This window comes from Seriola dumerili, unplaced genomic scaffold (assembly GCF_002260705.1).
Source record: "Seriola dumerili isolate Sdu_G_001 unplaced genomic scaffold, Sdu_1.0 BDQW01001588.1, whole genome shotgun sequence".
Classification (NCBI taxonomy): domain Eukaryota; kingdom Metazoa; phylum Chordata; class Actinopteri; order Carangiformes; family Carangidae; genus Seriola; species Seriola dumerili.
The window spans coordinates 50,223-61,013 of record NW_019175843.1 but is presented as its reverse complement, the minus strand read 5'-3'; the positions used below and the strand labels follow the sequence as shown (position 1 = coordinate 61,013).

The 10,791-nt window shown below is 39.0% G+C and overlaps 1 protein-coding gene across 1 annotated transcript; it reads left to right on the top strand.

The window, feature by feature from the left end:
• The first annotated feature begins 293 nt into the window (after positions 1-293).
• On the top strand, positions 294-8,291 carry LOC111238752 (FSD1-like protein). Its single transcript, XM_022768424.1, has 13 exons — positions 294-323; positions 1,008-1,103; positions 1,197-1,328; positions 1,567-1,668; positions 1,788-1,810; positions 2,347-2,468; positions 2,976-3,203; positions 3,571-3,669; positions 3,974-4,103; positions 5,969-6,057; positions 6,474-6,728; positions 7,025-7,113; positions 7,524-8,291. Exons 1-13 carry the CDS (start codon positions 309-311, stop codon positions 7,623-7,625), a joined length of 1,482 nt encoding a protein of 493 aa, XP_022624145.1. The 5' UTR covers positions 294-308; the 3' UTR covers positions 7,626-8,291.
• Positions 8,292-10,791: the final 2,500 nt, after the last annotated feature.

Sequence of the window (10,791 nt, the reverse complement as noted above, 5' to 3'; positions counted from 1 at the left end):
ATCATTATTCTTATTATTCTTATTATATTATTTAATGTTTAATAGTGAATAAAATAGAGAAATGCTGTGTCACGTGTATTAATACTGTTTGTGTTGAGACTTTGAGCCGAAAATAAATAAAATAATAAATTACATCCGCACTAAAACTCGTCAGAGGGTTGCCATCTCAGTATCAGACCATTATTTTGACAGTGCAGACAGGAAGTGAAGCTGTGATGTTATGTGACTTCACTTCCTGTCAGTGCCCACATCTTCCCCCTCTCTCCCTCTCTCTCTCTCTCTCTCTCTCTCTCTCTCTCTCTCAGGTGATGGACTCTCAGAAGGTAAGAATCGGATCGATTGATGATCAATAATATCTGATCAGTCTGCTGAGGTTCAGTCACATAGACAGCACACGGACAGTGAGCGATAGAGAGGATTAGCTAGCTGTTAGCGGTTAGCTGTTCATTCTCTCTCCCGTTCAGTTTCTATGTCTCTCTCTCTCTCTCTCTCTCTCTCTCTCTCTCTCTCTCTCTCTCTGGTAGAGTGAGCATCACTCTGAATGAGGGATTTACAGATAAGACTCTCTCTCTCTGGTCTAGTCAGTATCAGTAAGAATGTATTGATCAGCAGGTTATTGATTAATCTTTCTGTTCAGGTGTTTTTTTTTCTCCTCTGTAACTCCACCTCCTTCATTCTCTATGTAAGTCGACCTCTCTCTCTGTCAGTGTAACTCTACCTCGCTCTACCACCCCACACCCCCAATAACCTCAACATGTATTATTGATAAATTAATCAATCCTTTCAGATTATTGATGAGTCAGGTGAATGCAGGTGAAAGGTCACATGTCACAGATGATTGATCCGTTCACCTGTTGGACACTTTCAGGTAAATTTGTTACAGCTGGTTGCTGGTGATGTCACAAACACAAGGTGATGTTCAGGTGAACTCGAGTTGCTATGGAAACAGATTTGTGTGAATGTCTTAATAAAAGACATGTTTGTGTTTTTGTTTGTTTTGTAAACAGGAAGCTCTGCGCAGGATCATCAGCACATTAGCCAATAAAAACGAGGAGCTCCAAAACTTCCTGGAAACAGTCGACAACACACTGACAGGACTGCAGGTCAGAAGCTGAGGGGGAGGGGCTTAGAGAGGCGGGAAAATATTAAGGTAAAAAAAATAGTGACAACAACAACAAAAAACTTTGTCCAATCAGGGGGAGTCATGTAAGGTGATGTCAGATCTGGAGGCAGAGCTTGAGCAGCTAAGCTCGGCCCTGGAGGAGAAGGGGGCGGAGCTCCGTTACATCATCAAAGAGGAGAAGCGCAGAAAGGAGGCGGAGCTGCAGGTGAATTTGAATTATTTAGTTTGACTCAATATTTTTTTATTTTATATTTTGTTAATTTTCAAACTTATGTTTTTTAATAAATAAAATGTTACGGCTAGTTGTTTTTAGACATTTTAAAACTTTAAGTTTCTCATTTTGTCAATTTTTTTTAACTCTCAGTTTTCTGTCTATGTCTCGTCATCTCCCGTTTATTTCAGAGTTTTTGAAAATAGTTTTCTGGTTTGTTGTTGTTTTTCAGAAGCAGCTGTCGGAGGGAAAGTGTGCTCTGCTTTCATGTGAAGAACTGCTGGAGTTTGCAAATCAAACACTGACCATCACCACTGAAGAAGAATTCCTGCAGGTAGTTGACAAACTACAGAGTAAACAAACATTAACATGAATAAAACAACTTTGATATTATTATCAAACTTTAAATAAGACTTACTTATTTAAAGTTTCTTTTGTCTGTTTCATTTTCAGGCTGCAAAACAAATCAAAGAAAGGTTCGTTCACAGTTAAAATATATTTTAATATGAACATGTAATAAAGTTTCTGTTCTAATTTATATTTATATTTATTTATATATAGTTTATTAAATGCTGAAGTTTTGTCATTTTTAGTTAAATTTCATCCTGTTTATTGTCATTGTTCAGTTGTTGCCGCATTTTATATCATTTAGTCATTTTTCTTTTGTTTTTGTTTCTTTTTCTTCCTTTATCTATTGTTTGTTTTGGTCTTTTATTTTCTCTTTGCTATTTTTGTTTTATATTTTTCATTTGATTTTCTGCAGTCATTGGTTTTTGGAATTAAACTTTTATCATTTATTTTATCTAAATTCTTTTATTTATTTATTTATTTTAATTTCTTCTTTTCTTTCTTCTTCATGTTTAAACTAACAAAGTTAAGCTTTATAAATAAATTGCAGCTCTGAAATCATTTGCATGTAAACCACGCCCCCTGACATCATAACCCCGCCCCAAAACACTAACACGTAACACTCCCCCCTCCCCCTCGGTACCCTGCCCCCTCCTGTTCCCAGGGTTACAATGGCTCCAGCGTTTCGGCTGACAACTCGTCCAGCAGTGTCGGAGAACATGACACAATTCACCGTTGACTTCAGTGCGGAGAGGGTGGGGCTTCAACGACTTCACTTCCTGCCAGGTGAGACATCAGGGAATTCATTTTTCCACAGTTCAGCTTCTTCAGGTAAAACACAGTTTTACACTTCAGCTGTTAGTCAGGAAATGCATTTCCTACTTGTTTATTATTTATTATTTTATTAATTAATTTACTTGTTATTTATTATGTTATTGTCTTTGTCTTTTGTCTTTAAATAAAATTTTAAATGATCAAAATTAAATATCTGAAATAAAAATCAAGTTCTGGCAAAAGAAAATTTAATAGAAATGAAAAATGAAAGTTTTACAATAATAAACAAAAGATCAACAATAAAACAACACTATCATTTGATTTTGTTGTTTCATCATTTTAATCTTTTCATCCTCTCTACCTATTTCAAAGTTATTCTTTAAACTTTCTTCAGATTTATTTTTATAATTATTTTGAATTTTTACAGTCAAAACAATTATTTACAGTGTGTTATTTATTGATTTGTGTTTGTCTTTCATCTTGAAAATGTTTCTTGTTTTGACGGTGTATTTTTTACAGTACCCAGAGCTCCAGAGATTGACTTCTCAAGCTGTGTTGTCTATGACAACAACATCACGGTTGCCTGGCGACCAGCCAGTGAGGCCAACAGTGAGGGTATCAACGGACCAAATGAACGCTACGAACTCGAATACAGAAAAACGAACCGCGACAGCTCGCTGAGAGCCACAGGAGAGGCATGCTGGGAAAAAATCTGTGACATCACAGAGACTCAGGTCACCATCTCAGGTGAGATGTCAGAGGTCACAGTAAACCTTAACCCTGAACAGTACTGAACCATAAGTTTAGTTAGAATGTTTTTAAATTTGTGACTCATTAAACACCATAGCCTGTAAACCTAACCTTAACCATTAGCCTTAACCTTAAGCTAGCACTGGACCTGATTCGGTCCCAACTTTAATAGTTTTTGGTGTGGAAGGAGATCAATCTTTATTCTTGGGGTCCTACTACTGTCTACGCTTTGCCCGTATGGACAGGGAATTAATCTAATTCTTGTCCTAACCTGGAGCATCAGGACGACATCGGCTCTGCAGGATGCCATTTCATTGGATTTTAAATTGAATAGTTTTATTATAAAATATAAAATGTCTTTCAGGTCTGAAGTTTGACTCTCGCTTTGTCGTCGTTCGAGTTCGAGCAAAAAACAAAACGGCAGCTGGAGAGTTCTCTGAGCCTGTCACCATGGAAACCAGAGGTGAACAAACAAATGGTTGAATGAATGGATGAAAAAAAGGATGAATGAATGAATGGTTGAATGGACGGATGAGTGGACATTGTTTGAAGGAGTAAAGAATGAGACAGACAACAAAGTTGTGTTAAAAGAAAGAGAGGTCTCACTGTGTCAAATACATAAAGTAAAAACAGAAGTAAAGTTGAACTCCTCATTTCAGGGCGAGAGACATTAAGACAAAATGAGAGAGAGAGATAAAAAATGTGAAATTCAAAGATCAAAACCAAAAGTTAAAAATGAAATTCTTTTCTTATTTATTTATTTGCAGCGTTTAACTTTGGCTTCGATGCGTCGACGGCCCACGCTGAGCTGAAGGTTCAGGGTGACACGGTGACTTGGGAGCCTCAGGGGGTCAAAGGTCATGACCCCAGACTCAGAGGCAAAGAAAGTAAAAGCAGGTGAAGAAATGTGCCAGTGATGATGTCATCAGGTTTTATTCTTTAAAACTTTATTTATATATTTGTGTCACTCAGATACAAATTGTTGTTGACGTGTAGATGGCCATGTTTACTGCAGGTCATCATTAGAAACACTATAAATGTATTTTACACAAACACATAATAATGATTTGATTATGAAGAGAACCAATCAGACACTAATAGATAGTTAATACAAAGCCTAATATTCTTCAGCTTTATATTACAGCTCTGAAAATAATGATGCACAAGTACATGAAGTACTGATACATACATGTGGTACATGATACATTATGTGATTTAATAATGATAATAATAATAATAATAATAATAATAATCTGTCTTGTCCACAGGCTGGTTAAAACACATCATAAACTCATAAACAATACATTAGCACAACAATAAACAACAACAATAAATACAATAATAAACAACAACACTGGAGGGAACAGACAAAAACACAAAGAGGAAATAAGGTGAATATTTTACATTTTTATTTACAAAACATCTTTATATATAACCAGGGACCATCTCATGATGTCATCACAACTGACCAAGCAGTACTCAGTTGTTATTACTGTATTATTACATTAGTACGCAATAGTTATTAATACTACTAGGTACAGGTGGAACATGTACAGGTGGACAGGTGCAGGTGGAACATGTACAGGTGGAACATGTACAGGTGGACAGGTACAGGTGGAACATGTACAGGTGGAACATGTACAGGTGGACAGGTGCAGGTGGGACAGGTACAGGTGGAACATGTACAGGTGGACAGGTACAGGTGGAACATGTACAGGTGGAACATGTACAGGTGGACAGGTGCAGGTGGGACAGGTACAGGTGGAACATGTACAGGTGGACAGGTACAGGTGGAACATGTACAGGGGGAACATGTACAGGTGGACAGGTGCAGGTGGGACAGGTACAGGTGGAACATGTAAAGGTAGACAGGTACAGGTGGAACATGTACAGGTGGAACATGTACAGGTGGACAGGTGCAGGTGGGACAGGTACAGGTGGACAAAAACAGGTGGACAGGTAGTTATAACTTTAAAACTTGTTTCTTCAGTATTTTCTCTGCTGCTGTTTGTTTGTTTGTTCTTTAACCTTTTTGTCCCTCTTCAGTCTCCGTACTGCGTCCTCTCCGACTCCCTCAGGTAGAGACTGTCTTCGCTGTCTGGTTGCTTAGCAACTGCTGTGTCACCAGTCACCTTCTTCATCCACCATCTCTCCTTCATGCAGCCAATCACATCACTGCTGACATCATTGCTGACATCACTGCTGACATCACATCAGCATTTAATTCTTTAATAATAGCTTCATGTTTGTATTTTTTGAACTCCAACATGTTTTTAACGTATATTTGTACGTTGTTATTTTATTATTTTATCTGTAAACAGGTTAAACTTAAATCAAAATAAATCACCGGTTTCTTCCTGTAGATTTGTTTGATAAGACAATTACAGGGTGAGAGATATTTTAGTCATTTTACAGTAATTTATGTTAAAACTTTAAATGAGTGTTTTTAATTAAAGTAAAGTTGTATTTTTTATGAAAACTATTATGTTTACACTATTATCAAATAGAAGTTTTGATGTAAGACTTTTGTATATTTTGTACAAATTTGTCCAAATTCTGACACAAATTAATTTCCATTTTCCAGTATTACAATGTTTGTGTTGTTTATTCATGTTTTCATCTTTTCTGCTGCATCACTGCTTCGACACAACCTCATTGGCTGTTCACGTTGCTGGACTTTTATTTTTATTCTCTGGAAAGTTAAAGTGTTTTTCACTCTTTCGCCTGTAACATGTTTACTTTATTGTATTTTATTTCATTAGCAGCAGAAGCGCCACACCGTCACCCAATAAGACGGCAGGAAATCGAGCTGGACGTGACAGATTCGCTGGAGAGTCGTACACAGTACTAGGTACTACACTGATCCTGCCAATGAATGTCCTTTAAATATAAACTCTGGAGGAAATCGATTTATTAACATACATTAACATACTCATAATAATTTTAATTAGAGAAAATAAATATTAGAATTATAATTTAAATGTACAAAATACTTGTGAATTGTTGACATCAAACATTAATTGAAAATATAAGTTCTATCATTGATTACCAATGTTAATTATTAGCATGGGCTTTGATTTTGACATTTATAACAAGAATAATCAGAATAGTAGACTTAAATTTTAAAGGTACAACAGAAAAGACTGGTGCCTTTTCTCTTTGGCTTTTATTTTGAAAACATTTTGTTATTTAAAATTTTCTTCACACTAAAAATACATGTTTTCTATTTTCAAGACTTTGAATATTTTTTATTCCTCCACCTCCTAGGTGACCAGGAGATGATTGGCGGCTGCCACTACTGGGAGCTCCGCCCCCTGGCGGACTGGAAATCATTCAGTGTGGGTGTGGCCTATCGGGCCAGCCTGGGCCGCTTTGACCAATTAGGGAAGAGCGCCAGCTCGTGGTGTCTCCACGCTAGCCAATGGCTGCAGAGCTCGCTCGCCATCAAACACAACAACCGAGCGAAAGCACTGGATTGGCCACTGCCTCAACGAATTGGAATCTACTGTGACTACGACAACGGTATAAAGAAATATTTATATTGTTTTTATTAAAATTTATGAAGTTTAGCACTTCAATTGCTTTCACCTGACTTTTTTTTAAACTTATTTTTACTCTTTAACTGTTTTCAGTTTCACGCTTCAGCTAGCTTCAGTTCACTCAACTGTTCACAGTACACATACACTTCACCTGCTTTCAGCTCAACCTCTCACTGTATTTCACAACTTATTTTAACCATCACAGCGTTTACAGTGTCACCTGAGCTTTCTATCAGCTTGTCATTGTCTTCACATTGATCTGATGTGTCTGTGTTTCAGGCGATTTGTCATTTATTGACGTCAATCGACTTCGTCTTCTTCACTCCTTCAAAACAAAGTTTAGCCAGCCGCTTGTCCCCGCCTTTACTGTGAGTACTGCAGTAATACTACAGTAAAACTACAGTAATCCTACACTGTCTCTGCCTTCACTGTGAGTACTACAGTACTACTACAGCAGTACTATACTGTAGTAGTACTGTAGTATTTTTGCTTTAATTGAAACGTAGACTCTTTTCTCATGGTTTAATAATAATGTTGTCGCTTCTTCTTTGGTCTAATAGAAGTTGTGTTTAGTGAATGACTGGAGGACTGTTACTAACATTGAATGTATGAAATATAAACATATAAAGTGTGTGTACATGTGTGTAGTACTGTTTATTGCATTGAGTATTTCACTGTTTATCTGTCCTGTGTATTTGTGCAGTACTCTGCAGTGAAGTACTTGTACTCTTGGTATCACAGTACTATCAGTAGTAACAGCAGTAAAATTGCATTGCAGGTTTGGTGCGGTGGTTTCACCATAACGACGGGTCTGCAGGTGCCGAGCTTCATGGGAAATTTCCTCTCCACCAATCGGAGTCTGAGTAACCTGTCGCAGTGAAACCTCTCTCCTTAAATGATCTCTTTTTATTTTGTTTTTCATACGTCAGAACTTTAATTCTTATGACTTATTTCTATTTATTGATTATAATTTAATATAATAAATATTTTATTGCATATAGAAATCATTTGTGAACTGTTGTCAATATAAGATATTAATTTAGATGAAAAAGCAAATTGTATTATAATTTTAAGGCCATTATGATTTTAAAAAAAAATATTGATTATTCTTGCCTGCTCTTATTTTGGGTTATTGTTAGGGTTAGGGGTTAACCCCTAACCCCTAACCCTAAGTGAAACCCTACCCTAACCCTTGACCTGAAGCCATAGTTTTATAGTTTGAGTGCTTTTATTTTAAAGAATACTAATGTCTGTTAATTAGGGCTTTTATTTTGACTGATTTTGTATCACTGAAATTCATATTTTTTCATCTGAATGTCAGAATTTTATTTTGAAGGTAGTAACAGTAACAGAATGTTCCCTAGGGCTTTCCTTTTGAAGGTTATGACCATTTTTTGTTAAAATTCAGCAGGAAGTAATATGTTTAGTTTATGTGAAGGCTTTTTATTGTGAAATACCTTATTAGAGATAGTGTTGTGCATTCCTTCTTCGTCATTTTGACTGCATGGCAGACTTTTATTTTGAAGGTAAATCTGAATGTCGCATCCAGTAGATGAAATTTATTTTATTTGTTTATTAAATAAAATATGAAAATACTGAAGGTGGTTTATTACACACGCACACACGCACAGAATCTGGAATTCTGATTCAAATATCAAAGTCCAAAGATAATAATAATAATAATAATAATACATTTTATTTGGCAGCGCCTTTCACAGCACTCAAGGACACTCTACAGAAGATTAAAAACACAATAAAAATAATAAAAACAACAGACAGTTAAAAAGAAAACAATGAAATTATAGCGAATATGCAGATTGAAACTGAATGATGCATGATTGAATGAGATTGAATGAGTTTTGAGTCTTGATTTGAACTGGGGTAAAGAAACATTGTTATGGATGTCTGGTGGGAGAGAGTTCCAGAGTTGGGGAGCAGAGCAGCTGACAGCTCTGCTCCCCGTGGTGCTGAGGGGGGCGGATGGCATAAAGAGGTGAAGGGAGGAGGAAGACCGGAGGGAACGAGAGGGGGTGGTAATGTGGAGGAGATCAGCCAGATGGGGGGGGGCGAGATTATGGATGGCTTTGAAAGTATAGAGAAGGATTTTGAATGTGATACGGAATTTGACTGGGAGCCAGTGGAGCTGCTGGAGGACGGGGGTGATGTGGTGAAAGGAGGGGTTTTCGGGTGATGATACGGGCTGCAGAGTTTTGAACCAGTTGGAGCTTATGGAGGGATTTGTGGGGGACACCGAAGAGGAGTGAATTACAATAATCAATACACGAGGTGACGAGGGTGTGAACTAGAATGGCAGTGGTGTGAGGGGTGAGAGAGGGGCGGAGACGATTAATGTTGCGTAGATGGAAATATGCAGACCGAGTGATGTTATTAATGTGGAAGTGGAAAGAAAGTGAGCTGTCGAGGGTGACACTCAGACTCTTAACCTGTGGGGAGGGGGACACTGTGGAGCTGTCTGTGGTGAGGGAAAAACTGTCAGCTTTGGATAGGGAGGATTTGGTGCCGATAATAAGAAGTTTTATCACTGTTTAATTTGAGGAAGTTTGCGGTGAACCAGGATTTGATTTCAGAAAGGCTGTGGGTGAGGGAGGAGGGAGGGAGAGTGGAGTTCGGTTTACTGGAAAGATAGAGCTGGGTGTCATCCGCGAAGCAGTGAAACTGGATACCATATTTACGGAAGATATTCCCGAGGGGGAGGAGGTATATGATGAAGAGGAGGGGCCCCAGGACGGAGCCCTGGGGCACACCTGAAGTAACGGGGGAGGGCTGTGAGGTAAAGGACTTGAGCTGAATGAACTGAGTGCGGCCAGTGAGGTAAGAGTGGAACCAGAGAAGGGGGTGTGAGAGATGCCAATGGAGGAAAGTCTACTGAGGAGGATGGGGTGAGAAACGGTGTGGAAGGCCACACTCAGATCGAGGAGGATGAGGATGGAGATCAAACCGGAGTCAGATGCCATGAGGAGGTCATCTGTGATCTTAATCAGGGCTGTCTCTGTGCTGTGGCGGGGACGGAAACCGGACTGGAATTGTTCATATAGGCTGTTTTGGGTGAGATGGGTGTGGAGCTGAGAAGCAACAGTTTTCTCTAAAATTTTGGAGATGAAAGGAAGGTGAGAAATGGGACGGAGGTTATTGAAGTTATTAGGATCTGAACCAGACTTCTTCAGGATGGGGCTGACGGCTGCAGATTTGAAGAGAGTGGGAACAATTCCAGAGGACAGTGAGGAGTGGATAATAGCTGATATGAGGGGGAGCAGAGAGGGGAGGCAGGATCTGACCAGGACTGTGGGGAGGGGATCCAGTTGACATGTAGAAGGCTTGGACTTGGTGATGAGCTCAGATATTACTGAGGGACGAGGGAGTTCAAAGGTGGAAAATGGATGAAAGGGCGGAAGAAGTTCAGAGGAGGGGAGGGGTGAGGTTGTGGAGCCCAGATGCTGGTGGATTTTCATGACCTTTTCATTGAAGAACCGGAGAAGAGAATTACAGGTGTCCGTGGAATAGAAGTGGGGGGGGGAGGAGTCAGGGGGTTGGATGATGCTGTTGAAAACGGAAAAGAGAGTCTTTGTGTCGCCTGCATTAGAGCAGATAAGTCCAGAGTAGTATTGTGATTTAGCATGAGAGATGGAGTCCTTATAAAGAGATAGCTGAGCAGTATACATGTCTTTGTGGATGGTAAGACCAGATTTCCTGTAGAGTCTTTCAAGCTGTCGATTTTTGGATTTCATGGCGCGGAGATCGGGAGTGAAGCAGGGAGCAGACCGAGTGAAGAAAACAGAACGAGATTAGACAGGAGCGAGTCAATTGAGAATGTTGGTAAGACCCTTATTGTACAGGGTGACAAGATCATCAGGGCTGAAGGAAGAGTCCGGTGTCAGGGTGGCGATACAGGAGGAGAGGGAGTCCTTGTTGATGACCTTGATGTTGCGGAATGAAATGACACGGGGGGTCTTGGAAATGGAGAGACGGAGGGTGACATTAAATGAGAGGAGGAAATGGTCTGTAATATGGAGTTGATCAGCAGTACA

What these genes read in the sequence shown, in the direction of transcription:
- LOC111238752 (XM_022768424.1), top strand. An exon ending in GACTCAGGTCACCATCTCAG is followed by an intron (nt 3,204 to 3,570) that starts GTGAGATGTCAG and finishes AATGTCTTTCAG; the next exon opens with GTCTGAAGTTTGACTCTCGC. An exon ending in GGCAAAGAAAGTAAAAGCAG is followed by an intron (nt 4,104 to 5,968) that starts GTGAAGAAATGT and finishes TTATTTCATTAG; the next exon opens with CAGCAGAAGCGCCACACCGT.